At 56.6% G+C, this 16888-nt stretch overlaps 8 protein-coding genes across 8 annotated transcripts; 3 read left to right on the top strand and 5 right to left on the bottom strand.

Annotated features, from left to right (window-relative positions):
- Window positions 1-35: 35 nt before the first annotated feature.
- Window positions 36-427, bottom strand: CLUP02_07803 (uncharacterized protein; the record flags this gene model as incomplete). Its single annotated transcript, XM_049286796.1, has 3 exons — window positions 36-53; window positions 123-270; window positions 336-427. 3 exons carry the CDS (start codon window positions 425-427, stop codon window positions 36-38), a joined length of 258 nt encoding a protein of 85 aa, XP_049143939.1.
- Window positions 428-736: 309 nt separating this feature from the next.
- Window positions 737-1716, bottom strand: CLUP02_07802 (cytochrome c oxidase subunit Va; the record flags this gene model as incomplete). The annotated part of the gene is made up of 4 exons (XM_049286795.1): window positions 737-858; window positions 991-1108; window positions 1224-1269; window positions 1514-1716. The coding sequence occupies 4 exons, from the start codon at window positions 1714-1716 to the stop codon at window positions 737-739; spliced, it is 489 nt and encodes a 162-aa protein (XP_049143938.1).
- A 1007-nt stretch (window positions 1717-2723) lies between these two features.
- CLUP02_07801 (uncharacterized protein) lies at window positions 2724-3781 on the bottom strand (the record flags this gene model as incomplete). Its single annotated transcript, XM_049286794.1, has 4 exons — window positions 2724-3033; window positions 3142-3305; window positions 3370-3607; window positions 3684-3781. The coding sequence occupies 4 exons, from the start codon at window positions 3779-3781 to the stop codon at window positions 2724-2726; spliced, it is 810 nt and encodes a 269-aa protein (XP_049143937.1).
- A 158-nt stretch (window positions 3782-3939) lies between these two features.
- Window positions 3940-5125, top strand: CLUP02_07800 (GNS1/SUR4 family protein; the record flags this gene model as incomplete). The annotated part of the gene is made up of 4 exons (XM_049286793.1): window positions 3940-4365; window positions 4414-4483; window positions 4534-4746; window positions 4794-5125. The coding sequence occupies 4 exons, from the start codon at window positions 3940-3942 to the stop codon at window positions 5123-5125; spliced, it is 1041 nt and encodes a 346-aa protein (XP_049143936.1).
- A 2105-nt stretch (window positions 5126-7230) lies between these two features.
- On the bottom strand, window positions 7231-8167 carry CLUP02_07799 (uncharacterized protein; the record flags this gene model as incomplete). The annotated part of the gene is made up of 3 exons (XM_049286792.1): window positions 7231-7601; window positions 7700-7991; window positions 8108-8167. 3 exons carry the CDS (start codon window positions 8165-8167, stop codon window positions 7231-7233), a joined length of 723 nt encoding a protein of 240 aa, XP_049143935.1.
- An 896-nt stretch (window positions 8168-9063) lies between these two features.
- Window positions 9064-10428, top strand: CLUP02_07798 (porphobilinogen deaminase; the record flags this gene model as incomplete). The annotated part of the gene is made up of 1 exon (XM_049286791.1): window positions 9064-10428. The coding sequence occupies one exon, from the start codon at window positions 9064-9066 to the stop codon at window positions 10426-10428; it is 1365 nt and encodes a 454-aa protein (XP_049143934.1).
- Window positions 10429-10697: 269 nt separating this feature from the next.
- CLUP02_07797 (glycine cleavage system H protein) lies at window positions 10698-11331 on the bottom strand (the record flags this gene model as incomplete). The annotated part of the gene is made up of 2 exons (XM_049286790.1): window positions 10698-11101; window positions 11208-11331. 2 exons carry the CDS (start codon window positions 11329-11331, stop codon window positions 10698-10700), a joined length of 528 nt encoding a protein of 175 aa, XP_049143933.1.
- A 3332-nt stretch (window positions 11332-14663) lies between these two features.
- On the top strand, window positions 14664-15670 carry CLUP02_07796 (uncharacterized protein; the record flags this gene model as incomplete). Its single annotated transcript, XM_049286789.1, has 3 exons — window positions 14664-15398; window positions 15466-15522; window positions 15572-15670. 3 exons carry the CDS (start codon window positions 14664-14666, stop codon window positions 15668-15670), a joined length of 891 nt encoding a protein of 296 aa, XP_049143932.1.
- Between the last annotated feature and the right edge of the window lie 1218 nt (window positions 15671-16888).

Below are 16888 nucleotides of genomic sequence, written 5' to 3'. Positions count from 1 at the left end.
GGGGATTGAGAGATTGCGAGGAGAGTCTGGAGATGTCAGGGGACGACATTGTACTGATTTGATGTGTACCGTTATTACCGAGAGCTCGGTAATGGTTTCCTTACCCTTAGAGAGAAAGATACCATTGAGAGGGTTTCGCTGTGTTTTGATGCCTTGGCTCTGAGAGGTTGTGGTTGAGCTGGATAGTTATCAGATGGGTCTATGCTACGAAAGACCCGTCTTGCTATCTCGTTGGTGATGATCAGAAAGCTGTCGCTTGGCAACCTGTGACTAGATGCATCGAGGCGTTGCATTCCCGAGACGTTTGGAATGCAGGCCCCCCAGTTGTTCCCCACTGAATTGGCTCACTTGCTTGCTCAACGTCACGACTGCCCAGGAGAAGCACGGCAGGGCAGGCTGGGTTCTGGTAGACAGACAGGTTGAACATATGACATTGAGAAGAGGCTCTAAGATGGTACATGGGACTTTGATTTGGGAAAATCACACTACCAAGAAAAAACTCCCCCTCCCGTTCTATCGGACTTCTCCTACAGACACAAACACACGCGGCAAGCAGACTTTGTCGGGTTTTGCTCCTTTCTTTCCTCTCTTCTTGGCTCCTGTAGAAATATACAAGTTGGTTTCGAGTTTGATATTGTTTTGGCCCTAGCCGGGGTAGTGTCGGTTCCAACGAATCTCGATATCCCCTTTCGTTTTAACCCTCGTTTTGCATTTGCTGAATTCGGAGGTCGAAAACTTAGTTCTTCTCCTCGGGGTAGATGTCCTCCTTGAGGGGGACGCCGAGCTCTTCCCTCAGGGGCTTGAGCTCCTCGAGGTACTGCTCGTACTGGCCCTTGTTCTCGACCTTGGCCTTGACGCCTGTCGGGTGTGTCAGTTGGGATTCAGTCAGTTGTGCAGGGCATCCGCAGCGTTGCTCGGGCCTGCGGAAGACGGGAACCCGGGTGCACGTTGCACGGCTGCAACAGCAGCTGGGGAAGGGGGGATGCATACCCTCAAAGATGCGGACGGCGGTAGCAAAGTCGTTGACGCGACGGGCGGCCTTGAGAGCGGCGGCGACGACGGAGGGAGAGGGGACCAAGTCGTAGGCGAAGGCGTTGTTGAGGTTACGCTGTTGTTGCGGTAAAAAAGAGTCAGCCTCGCCCCATCAGACCACTTCTTTGCCGGGGGTACGGGTAGTAGGGGACTAGGTTCAGATCCCGAGGGCATAGTGTCAGAGGCCGTACCTGAAGCTCGAAAACGTCCTGGACGCCATCGAATTCCTTCTCGAATCTGTGGTGCAAAAGTTAGCGGTGCCAATTGAGAAGCGAGTCCGAGGGTCGACGAGGGTCAATGGCTTTGTCGCGCGGATGAAGAGGGATGGAGATGGTGGCATGATGGTGGTTGGCGGGCAAAAAAAGGCACCAATCCTTCCAACATCCCTATCGTCCCTCTCGCCCGAGAGTTTCCCTCCAACCCGCACGACCCCCCCTTCGAAACCACCCAATCGAACGATCCAATGCAATGTATAGCTCACCTCGCGCTGAACTCCTCGAAAGTCTCCTCGGCGTGGTCGCCGGAGCGGAGGCGGGCGCTGGTGCTGAAGTTGCTGGCGGCCGGGACACCCGCGACGATGGGCAGGAGCATGCCGGAGCGGGCGACGAGAGGCTGGCGGATGGGGTTCGCGCGGAAGAAGCTGGTCGAGCCGCGGGCGGCGACGCGGAGGATAGAGGCAGACATTTCGTTCGATTAGAGAGGGGAGTGGTAGCGGGTCGACCGAGAGGAGAGGCGAAGGCGGAGGTTGCTGCGTCGGTGACGATTATTTTTTTCGCGAAAGCTACGGGCGTTTCGTTCGGGATTGAGTCGGATGATGTGGTTGGAGTTTGGTAGGCACGAAAAAGGATTGGATTCTGCGAGATTTTGATTGGATGACTAAGCCGTAGCTTTGGGGTGTGCTTTGCTTCGGGGAGAGCCAATGGCTGTGAAGCTCCAGGCCGTGTGAATTGTGTCTGGGCTGTCGCAGCCAGATGTGTGATTTACCAGCGGATGAACACAGTGTTGGCGCTGTTCGCACGCGTGCTCATCATCAGGCCACTGTGGACGATTCTCCCCCGAATCTGGAAATGGTCATACTCATCCTCCAGGCTCTCACTGGTTCCCCAGGAACCCTGACAGAGTTGCGTGGTGTTTCGGGTGCATCTTCAACCTCCCCCCGGGAATATGACAGACCATTGGGACACGCGAACTACGGGGGTTTTGTTCGGATCTCGTAAGGCCCCCCCCCGGGGTTCCCGCAATGGACACAGAGCACCCATTCCCCGGGCCGGAGTTGGGAGCAAACTTGAGGCTCCGTTGCACCGACCGTCCCATCCTCCCAAGTACGGATACACATATGCTGCACGGCTTCTCCCCAAGGGGGGAAGGCTGATTGGGACGGAAGGGGGAGAAGACACGGGGCCGGAGGTGGCCGGACCAAGAAGCCGGAGATTGTGACGGCATCCAGCACGTCCCCCATCGAGATTCGATGATCGTGGGAGACAATTGATTAGTACAAGGTCAATTGGGTGCCGGAGCCGAGGCACAATTCTTTTATTGACCCTCTTTCTGCTTGCATAAGCAATCTTGTATGGATACGGGATGCAGCCTACAGATAGTACAGACGAAAAGACCTGACTCTCTGTCTACTCCGTACGGCCTGCGCTGTGCAATTGGCAACGTAGCCTAAACTTCCGAGATTGCAATGTGCATCACGAGCAGTCGAGGTACTCGGTACATGCGGCCGTGACGGTTGTTTTGGGGCTAGGTCGAGTTGGCAGTGGGTTAGCCCGACGGCTAACTGGACCTTGTTCAGCGCAACCCAAGACTCCCGTCCCCGAAGAGTAAGACCTCTCCAACATGGAACGCATGGAACCAACCTGCAAGGTCTCCAAGACTGGGTTGCAACGGCCCGCGTCGTCTGGCAGCTGACGGTATGTTCGTTGTCTGTAGGATGGTTTGTGGTGTTGCCAAGGGTCGAACAGACCGCAGTATCCGAACGACGTAAGCCTACCGGAGCATCTGGCCAGTCAATCAGGACGGTGAATAATAAACAACGTCCGGCCTTTGACGGCATCTTGTTCCCCGTACTTTGCCTACCTCAAGGTTCCCTACGTCCACTGTACTTACTCAGGCGGTGACATAGCTGGGTCACGTGTTTGCGCGCTACAGGCAGTATCAGTGCCTTGGAAACCCAGGTACCTACGTCGAGTGGGTACGCTGGAGTCGCTGGACGACCAGGTACCCAAATGAGCATAGGCCCAGGCACGGCCCATGATTGGCTGCGCTAGGGTCTGACAGCGAATCACATGCTGCACGATCAAATGAAGGCCGCGAAAAAGGCTGCGCGACAAGTACAGGGTACCTTGACCTTCTGGATCGGAATTTTCCCCTTTTGACCATCTCAACAACTTTTCGCATCGCCGCCTGTTGCTGCTGCTGCTGCTTGCTCCATTGCTCGTGTCCTTCCCCGTCCGTCCTCCTTTTTTCCTCCTCCTCATAAACCAACTCGTGCCCGTGGCGTTTTTCCCGTTGTCTGATCACCTCCCTTCCGACCCCTCCCCGCGTCTCAATTCTCCAGACTCTCATCGGGTGTCTTGCGGCGGGTAGAGAGAGAGCGAGAGCGCGTTTTCTGCAATTCTTCTTTTCTTCCCTCCATTATTAGTCGTCACTCCTTAGACTTCTGCCTCTTTTCTGGGTCGTGTCCATCGAACCGCTTTGCCGCCGCCGCTGCTGCATTGCTGAGTAGAACACACTCTACCTCCTCCATCCCATCAATCCGCGTCTTCCGTGTCGAGTCCCCATCGAAAGACCCACGGTAACCGAACACCTTGTCGCAAATCTTCGCAAGTAGAAAATCGCGCCACAACACCCGTCTTTCTTCTCCCACCGAGCTCGACGAAAAAAAAAACACCACCAACCACCAAGATGGCGGCCACACAAGCACCTTCCTCGTTCTACGAGCAACTGCCTCTCCCCACGCTCGACCGCCCCTTTGGCATCCACCTATGGCCTCTTCTCGACAAGGTCTGGACTCCCATCGTGGGCTACCCCGTGAGCGAGTTCAGATTCCAGCCTGGCGTCACGCCCATGTCGACCATCAAGTCGGCCGGCATCTTCGTCATCATCTACTACACCATCATCTTTGGAGGACGCGAGTGGATGCGCAACCGCGAGCCCTACAAGCTCAAGGGTCTCTTCCTCGCCCACAACTTGATCCTCACCCTCATCAGCGCCGGTCTCCTCGCTCTCTACATTGAGGAGCTCCTGCCCACCGTTGTTCGCCAGGGCATCTTCCACTCCATCTGCCACGCCGACGGCGGCTGGACCCAGCCTCTCGTTGTCCTCTACTACGTACGTTCCATCGACTGGCGCGCGATTGACATCAGCTGACCAGCCTAGATGACCTACCTCACCAAGTACATGGAGCTGCTCGACACTGTCTTCCTCTTCCTCAAGAAGAAGCCTCTGAGTATGCGCACCTCCCTGGTTTGTGTAACCCTCGAGACTGACACTCTACAGCCTTCCTCCACTGCTACCACCACGGCGCGACTGCTCTCCTCTGCTACACCCAGCTGATTGGCTCCACTGCCGTCTCATGGGTTCCCATCACCCTCAACCTCGGCGTCCACGTCGTCATGTACTGGTACTACTTCCAGAGTGCCCGCGGCGTTCGCATCTGGTGGAAGGAGTGGGTCACTCGTTTCCAGATCATCCAGTTCATCATCGATCTCGGTAAGCTGCACTCAGTCCGTCTGTCAACAAAGTATTAACTGTCCCAGGCTTCGTCTACTTCGCCTCCTACACCTACTTCACCTCGACCTACTTCCCCTGGATGCCCAATGCGGGCGAGTGTGCCGGTGAGGAGTTTGCCGCCTTTGCTGGTATCGGTATCCTCAGCTCCTACCTCGTCCTCTTCATCTCCTTCTACCTCGCAACCTACAAGAAGGGCGGCAAGTCCCAGACCCGCAAGTCTCTCCGCCGCATGAGCCAGGCTCCCCTCCCCGACCCTCACGCCGTTGCCTCGGCTGTCGCCGGCCACTCCAACGGCAGCGCCAAGGCCAGCGGAGCCAAGGCCAACGGCTCCTCCACTCCTCGATCCCGCAAGGCGTAAACCCCTTGCCAATCTTGGTGCCGTCCACTCTGTGGAGTGTATATACGCAGGTGACCGCACAGGCATCTGAGGGTCTCTGTTTGCCGATATGTCAACGGCTTAACGCGTTTGGATGTGACGAGACACCTTATTCTTTGGCTTGACGGCATGCCAGGCCGCGCGACTATGACTTTTTCCAAGGCGTGGCCTTTTCTTCACAACTGTGTATTACTGCATTGTTCCCTCGCTGCTGGCGAGGCAACACTTTGAAAAACGAAAAAAGGAGCCCTGCTGTGATAAGCAGTGAGGGTCTACAGTCGGACGTGTATGACGACCTGGGAGGCTGACGACGTTTGTATGTTTGTGCCTTTGGCGAACTGGGGTGGGGTTGGGCATCATTGCAGAAAAAGACGAAATGATCTTACCGGGCGATGGCAGCAAAGGGAGCCTCACGCTCTTTCGCCCGGAGGAGGAACAAACTTAGAACATTTGTAATTTTCCTTGTGTTTCTTTGTGTGTCATAGATGGGAGCGGGCCCGTCGCCTCAGCTTTTGGGGGGGGCGTGCTGGCTCAATGATACTAATAACTCTTTCACCACAATGCAGACCTGTCTCTGGCTGGTGTGAAGTCTGAGCTGTTGGTCAGCATCTGGCAAGATTTCCCCCTTGGAAGGACTTGGGACGGTGTGGTTACTCACGCCTGGCTGTACGGTCTTCCGCGATGGTATGTTCCTCTTTTTCTTTCTTCCTCTCTCCCCCTCCCCCAAAATGATGAGTCCTACACGTTACCCAGCTCACTCAGACGCACCAATGTGCGGTTGCTGAGAAAACGTTTGATCACGTCTGATTTTGTTGTCACGATACCTTTATTTCTTTCAAGGACATACTGGACACACCAAGAAGCTGACTTTGTCTTTTCAGGGGTTAATTCGCCAAGGTGTACTGAACATGGGCTCGGCTTTGATGAATGGGATGTAATAGGTAGAAGAATACGATACAGATTTTACTGAATTTTGTGCTGGTGTGGCCCCGGTGATGTTGACTGAGGATGAGGTCGTGGAGAGTTTCTGTGGAAGAGGCCGTGACTTTGGTTGACATGAGGCTGGCTGACTCACTCTCGAGTTTTTAGCCGGCATCTCAACACTGACGAAGTCTTCTGACTATTGAATACCGGCCTATGGGTGAGCAGTATTCCAAACCCCCAACTCTCCCTTCTCCCTCAGCTTCTCCTCAAGTACCGAAGAATGACCGACCCGAAGCTCGCTTCAACCACTGATGCCTCGCCCTTGGAATTCAAGCCATCAGGATATCAGACCCAATTTGAGACCCATCTTCTCAATCCAGAGAGAGGGAAACATGTATGCCTCTCGGAGTGTCCGGAGGCTCTACATACCTTCCACGGTGTGGAACCCAAGGTGATACGCTTGCCACACAATACTGACATGGCCCAAAGTCGGTGGCTGATAGACAGTCTGTTCAGGGGTAAGAGGTTTTCCCACAAGAGGATACTGCTATTGCAAAGACTTGTCTCTTGTTCACCTTAGAATCATGCGGCCCCGGGCAGACGGTCAGTCAGTCAGTCTACGGTCGGTTCGAGGTCTCCTACGGCTTGTCTTTGCCATGCTTTGAGGAAGTCGGAACCAAGTTGCGAAGTAGTTGTGGCCGTTGGAGAATTGGATCAATGACACGCCGACCACAACCGTTTCTTACGAGCCAACTAGCACGAGTCCCCCTCCTTGGGTTTCCCTCTCAAGAGTAAGCCAGTCCATCATGATGAACAAAGCAAGGTCCAATTCACGAATCTGGAACGTTCAGAAATCCGTGTCGCATCGCAAAAAGGCTATGGATGTTGGGTACTCAAAACTTTGAATGAATGTCCGGTATCTAGATCCAGAGAATGTGCGATCTCTCCAAAGCACAGCTAGCCTATTTGCTGCGCCAACCCAGTCAAGCTGAAAAAGAGCGTAGGACTCAGACCCTTCATGGGGTGCTGAATTATGAAATACCCTATCCCGGTCATCGTTGACCCGCAACAAAGACGCGGAGGAAATATAATAAGAAAATGGAGAGAATAGAGCCCCGACTACACATTCGTAGGACAACCCGAATAGCGCCGAAGAGAGAACACTACGGCCGTCTCCTCCCAGCAGCAGGCGGCGCAGCCGGAACCGGCACAGGAACCGGCAACGCGTCAACGGGAGCAGGCGCAGCGGGAATGGCAGAAGCGCTAGCACTCGGCACCGACGGCGCGGCGGAAGCAGCGGGAGCGCATCCGAGGTTGCAGGGCGTCTCGCAGCGGCCGATGAAGTCGGGCTCGTCGTTCTTGCAGCGGCCCTGGCAGGGGCAGATGAGCTCGATGGCGGACCCCGTCTCCTGCCCGGGAGGACAGATGCAGACGAAGAGGGTGTTTTCGAGGGACTCGACGGCCGGGGCGGCGGCGGCGCAGTTCGTGCCCGGGGTTGCGCAGTAGCCTTGGCCTACTTGTTCGGTTGTGTAGCCTGCAGGGGTGTTAGGATCTCGTGGGAGAAGGGGGAGATTTCTTTGTCTGGAGACGTGGAAGAAGCGATGTGAGAGGAGGACGAGTTGCGGACGGTACCTTGGAAGCCGACGAGGACCTTGCCGCAGTAGGTTGCGCCGCAGACGCAGTGGGCGCCGCCGGGGGCGGGTGCCGGCTGTGCTGGGCCTGAGGGGGCGGGCGCGGGGACGGGGTCCGGGCCGGGGTTGTTTGGGATGGGCTCGGTGGGCGCGGGCGGCTGGCCGTTGACGGTGATTGTCGTGATGGAGGTTGAGACTGGCGGCACTTGGGGGTCTTGTGGCGCGGCAGAGGCCCAGGCCAGGAGAGTGGCCAGTGGTAGGATGTTCAACTTCATGTCTGCGTGGCGGGAGGGCTGGGAGAGTTGGTGTCTTGGTTATGCGAAGAGATGATTGCCGCTACTCTGGCGTTGTTGGTGATGGGAAGGACGGGATTGCGTGATTGACAGCTCGCTTTATACACATTGTCGACGTCCAACTTCTTCGTCATGATGTGATGTTTGGGCGAGAGGAGTCGAAGGACGTTGAACATTGTCTGACGTTTCTTCTCGTGGACTCGGCTGATGTAGCTTACACGTTGTCCGTTGCACCCGTGATGGAGGTGATACCGTAGTGTGTATGGACGTAAAGACAAGTCAGTCCATAGTTCTAGTTGGATACGCTTGCACTTGATCTGGCCCAATTTGTCAGAGAAGAGTCAGCAAAGACATGCTTGTTTCGATAGACACTTGATTCCATTACGACCGCAGACGTTGTCAACTCTGAAGACGACAAGACGATACTAGGCTTATGCCACTTTGACAGCTGCATCTGGTCCGCGTCATCGCAATTCCTCACTTGCCGCAATCCGATCTCGAGAGACACAGAGTAACCCGTCCACACGGGTGCAACAGGACTCGACGAGGCAGAGCATGCCGACCACGTCAAGACCCAAGGCGACGGGCTATCGTCACGATTTGAGGTAGCACCAGAAGAAGAACACGAAGTCGGTGTTCCCCTGTGCCCCTCGATTCCTACCTAAGCTTGCACATATCGGGCATCACCGAGGTTCTTCCCCTGACCGTGACGGCCAGAGAACCACCTTACGTCGCAGCGTGTTGTCTCAAGGAGATTAGGGAAATAGGAGCAATTCAAAAATCATCAGCATCGTGGTTGTATCGTGTTCTGTGCCTCGACACGTCAGAGGTGTTTGCCCTGCACGATGGCGGATGCTCCCACGCACACCCAGAGCTCTGTGTGATTTCAGGCGTTGAGGAAAGGGGTCTGCAGAGATATCATCAGGTTCGACAAGCCGATGCCGACTTTGAAGCTGCCGAAGCCGAACTGATCAAGGAATCACTATTTTGATGGGGACCATGCTATGACGTCTGATTCGAGAAAGACGAAAGTTCGGCTTGAAGCTGACGGGATGCAGTCGGAGGCTCGGAGATGCGGCGGCGGAGGTGGATCCCGGGGCCCTCCAGACACAGTGTCGGCTACAGTTCCGTCACAGTACCGAACTTGTGGTTGCTCTCGTGCTACCCCTCCATCCCCGCCATCGCCCCTACCTGCCTGCCAAGTACTCCAACTTGCCAAAACTCCGAAGCCAAAATTCAATTCTCGAGTTCGACGACACACCTCACGCCAGCCCAACAACTCGCAATTGACCTCGCTCAAGCCGGCAAAGAACCGTCGATTGCACCGAGAGACGACACTTCAATCCCAAACACACACACACACCCCACGCCACCCGTCACAATGGCCGCCGCACCCGAGAACGGCACCCCCATCCACGTCGGCACGCGTAGGTCGGCGCTGGCGATGAAGCAGACCGAGATCGTCGTCGAAGGCCTCTCCAAAGCCCGCCCCGACGCCACGTTCGAGATCCACAGCATGCAGACCCTCGGCGACAAGGACCAGATCACGGCGCTCTACAACTTTGGCGGCAAGGGCCTGTGGACCAACGAGCTCGAGGCGAAGCTCGTGGCCAAGGAGCTCGACATCATCGTCCACTCCCTCAAGGACATGCCCACCACCCTACCCGACGGCTGCACCCTCGGCTGCGTCACCAAGCGCGAGGACCCGCGCGACGTCGTCGTCTTCAAGGCCGGGCTCGCCGAGCAGCACGGCTGGAAGACGCTGGGCGACCTCCCCGCGGGCAGCGTCATCGGCACCAGCAGCATCCGCCGCATCGCACAGCTGAAGCGCCGCCACCCGGGTCTGAGATTCGCCGACGTCCGCGGCAACATCGAGACGCGGCTGCGCAAGTGCGACGACCCCGAGGGCCCGTTTTCGGCCATCATCCTCGCCGCAGCGGGCCTGCTGCGCATGGACTACGGCGCGCGCATCTCGCAGTACCTCGACTCGGAGAACGGCGGCACGCTGCACGCCGTCGGACAGGGCGCGCTGGGGATCGAGGCGAGGGCCGGCGACGAGAGGGTGCTGAGCGTGCTGAGGGAGCTCGAGGACGAGCCGACGATGCTGGCGTGCGTGGCGGAGCGGAGCGTCATGCGCACGCTCGAGGGCGGGTGCAGCGTGCCCATTGGTGTCGAGACGAGCTGGGTTGAGGTTGAAGGGAGCAAGAAGCTGCGCCTCAAGGCGACGGTGGTGCACGTTGACGGCACGCAGGGCGTGGACGCGGAGAGGACCGAGACGATTGCGACGCGGGAGGAGGCGGATGACTTTGGCAAGCTCGTGGCGCAGGACCTGGTGGACGGGGGCGCGCAGAAGATCCTCGATGACATCAACCAGGCGCGGCCGGGCGACCAGATTGCGACGGCGGAGACTGCGGCGGCGGCCAATGCTGCTGCGTGACGAACTTATGACACAATCGGATAAAACACACCAGACGGAAGAAAATAGACTGTTCCCGCTGGAACCATTTGATGACCATCATCTCTCATTGCTCTATGTTGGTGACTACCACGTTGTTGAACCGCAAACCCCGAAAGTGAATACCCGCTTGGCGTTGGCGTATAGTACAGACACACACTCTGCCCGGTTGAACTGCCGGCTACCTATATCTAACCAAACCATTGCTTTCTCCCTCTCTCTCTCTCTCTTCCCCCTTCTCTCCATCCAATCTAGTGATCCTCAGAAGCGGTGAAAGCCTTGTACTCCTCCTCGCCCATGAGGGCCTCGAGCTCCTGGACGCCCGCCTCGTCGACCTCGACCTTTGCGATCCAGCCGCCGCCGTGGGAGTCGTCCTCGGGCACCTTGTTGATGGTGCCCGGCTTCTCCTCGAGGCCGAGGTTGACCTGGGTGACCCTGCAGCTGACGGGCGCGTTGATGTCGGCGGCGCTCTTGACGGACTCGACGGCGCCGATGGCGTCGCCCCGGGCGACCTCCGCGCCCTCCTCGGGGAGCTCGACGTAGACGACGTCGCCCAGGGCGTCGGCGGCGTACTGGGAGATGCCGACGACGCCCGTCTTCTTGTCGGCGTTGAGGTCGATCCACTCGTGGTCCTTTGTGTACTTGCGTAGTAAGCCTGTCGACGATGGTTCGGAAGCAGGTCCGAGGGGTCAGCCTTTTTGGTGTTTGATACCTTCGGGTGGGGAGCCGAAGCTTTTGGGGGTGTATGGGGGAGAGCTCACTGCTGGGGGTTGTAGAGAAGCTGCGCTGCGCGGGACGGGGGAAAAAGGCGCGGGGAGCGGCCTTGGTGAGCTGGGAGAGGGCGGAGGGGCGGACTGCCCTCATGCTGCGTGCGATTGAGGCCATTTTGGGAGGTTTCTGGTTGTGTCGTGAGAGATGTGGAAGAGTGGTGGTAGGTTTTTGGAGTTTGAGAATGAGGTCAGAACGGCCGACTTTAGAGCTTCCGGGGGGATTTGGGGCCTGGGCGGCTGATAGGTTATCGGTAGGTACGTACCGCCCTACCGAGACCGGGAACTCTTCCATCAAACACCAGCGCTTGGGCCAATCAGGGAACAGGTTTCTCGAGCCGCCGTCGCCTTAGTCATGGCTGTTTGGGCGGAGTGCCATCGGCCCGGGGCCGCAAGAGCCAGGTTGGGGTCATTGGATGCAGGGCGATAAGAGACCGCGCTGGGTTGGAGGGAGAGCGATAGGAGGGGAAGCCGAGAGCGCCCTCGCTGGAAGTCTCCAACCAGTCTCGGTGCCAGTCTCTCTGCGCACCTGAGGCAGGGTGTCGGTCACAAGTCACAGGGAAGCACCGCGAGCAGGAAGCAAGAGACGACGACGACGTAGACAGCCGGGCATGAGCCCAAGAGCTCGGACGGAGCGGGCCAGGAGTCCGTTGCGAGGCCATCCGGGAGTGTCCCGTCTCTTGGTCTGGGTATTTCGGGCGGGTGCCAGGTGAACGTGGTCGACCGTGGTGGACTATTACAACGGCCTCATGCCGTTTGCATGAATTCCCCATTTCGAGCTTGCGAAATTGCATGGCAGAAACGTTCTAGTCTCGATCTCATCGGTCTTTTTAACACCTAGAGTTTGGTTCCCTCTCCTTTTTTTTTTTCCCCCTTCCGGCTGATTTATCTTGAAATTTTCTTTGGATCTGGTCTCTGCTCCGGAATGACGAAGCCTCTGTGGATATTCCTCGCGCGCCCTACAATTGAGGTCGGGATCTTATTCCAAGGCAGAGATAGAGTTGGCAATAGCCTCATTCTGGAATTGCGGTCAGAGGCCTGTTGTGTTTGCTGAGCGGGAGCCTGAGGTTCGAGCCCGGGGCCCGGGACTCTGTGCATCGTCCCATGTCGCGTACGCTTAAGTAATGGGAACCCGAGCGTGATGGGGGGTTGTTGACTTTGGGCGAGTTTTCTATTGACATTGGGCGCTGTGCTTTTCCCACTGCGCACCGGACAACGAGCTGCAGCTGCACGAATGAATCGGCCAATGTCACGTCGCAAACGACGGCGTTTCTACCTAGTTGTCAACATTGCAGGCGCTGTCAACAACAGTGGTGTTGTTCATGTCTGCAGAGGAACTCGATTGCAAGTCAGGCAGATGTGATTCCTGACGAGTGACGAGTGACGAGTGACGACGTGAGGCTCACCGCCCTCGAAAGTTGTGCCTTGTTTGGTGAGGCTCGGCTGGTCCGTTTGAACGTTTTTGTCTCAGTGCCTTGCCCTCGCTACGGAAGCTCGTACGGTGCGTCTACCGTCGAATGTGTCCCTGTCGAGTCCCACTGACTTCAGGCGAAGCTGAAAGAAGCCCAAGAGCCCACCAGTCAGTGGACCTGGAAGGGGAAAAAAACAGGAAGAAAAGAATGGAAGAAAATTGGCAAGTATTAATAAACGAGGAGTTGTGTGTGCGTCGATTCGATTCCATAAATGCCGCCGCCCGTGATGCATCATCCATAATCCTCGAAAGCAATAGCACCAAATCTCCCGTCATAAGGTGCTAGGGGTGTTAGTGCACGAAAGGGAGATGCGCCTGTGGTGCGTGGGGCGGCTGAACAAACATTGCTTGCCAACCTACTACCTCAGGTACTGTGTAGTGCGTAGTGTGTAGTGTGTAGTGTGTACTGGAGGATTGTGTGCATAAAACGCGTCCGTCTCGCGTCTTCTCCACACAACCGTGGCCCAAGGTACCCTAGGTAGATACTTCGTATTTGCTCAACTTTGGCGTCATTGCCAGTGCACGAAATGTACCAAAGGATCCATCCCGGCCGTCTGACTGGCTGCTTCCTTTCCCCTGGGCCCCCTGTCGCACCTCCCTTCCCCGATCTGCCATAAGCGCCATGGCCTGGGGATGGCCCTGACTTGCCGTTTCCCTGGGCTTTCCTGCGCTGGCGTGCCTCACCAAGGTACCTAATGCTCCGCTAAATCAACCAAGCCAAAGAGTCGCTTGCTTCCCTTTGCTGGTTCCAGTTGTGCCTGTGCCTGTGCCTGTCCATGTTCGCACCATGCGAGGTACGTACTTCCTAATGTTATGTTGCACTGACATCCCATCGTCCCCCCTCCCCCCTCTCTTGCACCAAAACACGACAACGGGGGGCAGCACAGCACAACAAAGTCGCACAAGCATCTCCTCAGCATTCCCGTTTATCCATACTCCGTACTCCGTACACAATCCGCCATCTCAAAGTGCACCCCGACGCGCACAACTTCCCCGGCGCTTGACATTGACATCCACGGGTGCTTCGTGCTTGGTGCTTGGTGCTTGGCCTTGCCTGGATCTCCGCTACTCCATCCCCATACCCTGACTCCTCCCCTGGGCCCGTTTCGGTACATTCCATGACCGTCACCTCCAGCTCCTCCTGCCATCGAGTATCCGTACCGCACCGCCGCATCTCATCGCCATCCCGTCCCGTCGTCGATACCTGACCCTTTCTGTCTTTTGCTCGCCTTGTCTTGCCTCACCGTCTGCCGTAACCCGACACCTTCCAACCTCGTCTCTTCGCCAAACCTACCCACCAAATCGAGGGCTTCCTGTTGTCGTCAAGCCTAAGCCCGGCTCCTGCAACTCGGCCACTCGTCGCCTGTTGATACTACACACTGCCGGTACGTTCGTCTGGCCCATTCCCATTGCTCAGCTCGAGGTGGGCAACCCCTGCTTCAACTCGTCGTCCAATCCCCTCTCTTGTTCCCGCACCGCACCGTCTCAAGGTCCCGTACCGTCCACACCACGCTCCTGTCCCTCCTCTCTTCCTCTCGACTTGCGTGTGTGGAGAGGCTAGGTGAGACATCTTTGCCTGAACACTCATTCCCTCTCTCCCACCTCACCTGTTCACCTCCACGAGTTGCGTCGACGTCGCCAATCCTAATCAGTGACAGATATTATCTCGTATAGCCCGGTCTCAACTCAGCCCTTTGCTACCCCATCGATCGCCGCGCCGCCGCCCTGGCAAGCGCTCCATGAAGCCATCATCGGGCTTGAACTGAAACCTGCCGCCCTCTCCTCGACCTTCTTTTGGGACTCGGCGCCGACTGTCACTTGTCCTCGCTCATCGGCAAGCCGGTAAACTACAGCATCGTCATCTTTCCGGCCCCTTGCTCGACACGGAGCCTCCCGTCCCGCACCCTCGAATCTCCACGCTGGATTCCTCAACACTGTCCGCGGGGTCACCGGCCCAGTTCCACGACGCAGTCGACACCATGGACCACGATCACTTGGCTGCGCAGCCTCACCCCGACGACACCATCGGTGCCTTCGATGCCTCTCCCCAGGTGGCCCAGAACAACGGCTACGACCACCCAGAGCCCCAGCGACACCACACAAGTCAGTCCCTCGATCATGGCCTCCCACAATCCCCGCGACCCGAAGAGCAGCACTCGGATCGGTACAACACACCACCACTTCCCATGAACGCCCCGTCCATCTCAAGGCCTGCTTCTGGACTCTCCGGCGCCGGCGCGCAACAAGGCTACGCCGACCATGCGTCGCGCAGCAGCGCCGGTGCGGAAGCCGCCGCCAGCAACGGTCGCAACCACGTCGTCATCAAGGTCGGCATGGTGGGCGATGCGCAAATCGGCAAGACCAGTCTCATGGTCAAGTACGTCGAAGGAAGCTGGGACGAGGACTACATCCAGACGCTAGGCGTCAACTTTATGGAGAAGACCATTTCCATCCGGAATACGGAAATCACCTTTTCCATTTGGGATTTGGGCGGCCAGCGCGAGTTTGTCAACATGCTTCCGCTGGTCTGCAACGACGCCGTCGCCATTCTCTTCATGTTTGATCTGACACGGAAGAGCACCCTCAACAGCATCAAGGAGTGGTACAGGCAAGGCAGGGGCTTCAACAAGACGGCCATCCCCATCTTGGTCGGCACCAAGTATGACCACTTTGTCAACTTTCCGCGAGAGGACCAAGAAGAGATCTCGAACCAGGTAGGTCGTCAAAGAGTCTCTCTCTCGTATCTCGGCGCTAACATAACAGGCTCGCCGGTTCGCCAAGGCAATGCGCGCTGCGTTGATCTTCTCTAGCACGAGCCATAGTATCAACGTGCAAAAGGTGAGCCCCTTTTTGGCCGTGGTATCGCACTTTGACTGACCATCTACAGATCTTCAAGATTGTGCTGTCCAAAGCCTTCGACCTCAAGTGCACCATTCCCGAAATCGAAAACGTCGGAGAGCCGCTACTCCTGTATCAGTCCTGCTGATCGCCGTCAGCGGTCTGATGTGGCCTCGCGCCAACTACAATCGTCTCGGCCGCCCATAACGAATGGATCATGACCCATTACGTCCTTACGACCTTCGATATCCATGCTGGCATCCATCAGCCGAGCTACCAAAACAGTCATCTCTGGCTTCAGGCGACAACGAGTGACTATACAGAGCACCCTACATGGCTCTTCCTGGCATAATCAGCCCCTTAAAACAAACCGACTCGCTTCTTTCTTTTGTTACCAACATGGCCTCCATGGCCCGATCACAGCGCTTTTCAGTGTCACCAGTCTGGTTAATCGCGCACACATCACACAAACACATTCCTCACTCTCTGATTGCAACCGGCGTTGCATATCTCTTCAACCTTTACTTCTCAAGATTGGTAGGGACACGGCGGAATGGCCGGAGGGCGGGATGAGATGCATTTTAGGACTACGGTCTGGCGGTGGGCCTCGCTCGCTTGATCGATCCCTTCTCACCACGAAAAGGGGGATGGAGTTTTGAGACAGAGCAGTGCCCACCGTCTTGTTTCCAGGCGTAACGGCCGCTGCGAAACTGTTCCGGAGAGAAAATCTTGGGCAGCAAAACTTGCTTTTTTTCCATCAGAGATTTTTTTTGTCGAATTCTTGACACTACTAAACCACTGCCAACCACACCCACACAGTTGTTGTTTTTTTTCCCATCTGGGATGGTCTCTGGAGACGGATTGACCTGATACAAGAAAGAAAGAGACCACACCATGTAACAAGTAATTCCACCACGCGTGCTTTTTACTTTGAGAGCCTCCCTATTTTATTTTTTCCCTCTCCACCATGCGGGCTATTTCCTCTTGGGGGAGACTGGGGCAAGGCGGCATATCAAACGGGGGATTGAGATGGAGGAGGAAGGAGAGAGGGGGGAAACAAACCATGTAATGAATATTGTGAAAGGGCCTTTTTTGGCCGTTTGAGGCAAGGAGGCCAACGGAATTGCAATTCCAGATGCCGTTTCAGGGATATCTGCTAGGGTTCCTACCTTTGTGATGTGTCGTGCTGTGATGTGGTTTTGATGTCTGCTGCTATTGCTGTCGGAGCTGGACTGCCGTATTCGGGGCTGCGAGATGGGTGCTCGGCTGCTTGGAGAGCATCTCTCGTCGTCGAGAGTATACTCGCGGGGGGTTTGTTGGGTTTTGCCTGGGGAACAGATGTGTTGACTATTTGACTGTACGTGGA

This window comes from Colletotrichum lupini, chromosome 4 (genome assembly GCF_023278565.1).
Source record: "Colletotrichum lupini chromosome 4, complete sequence".
NCBI lineage: Eukaryota > Fungi > Ascomycota > Sordariomycetes > Glomerellales > Glomerellaceae > Colletotrichum > Colletotrichum lupini.
This window is presented reverse-complemented; position numbering and strand designations above follow the sequence as displayed.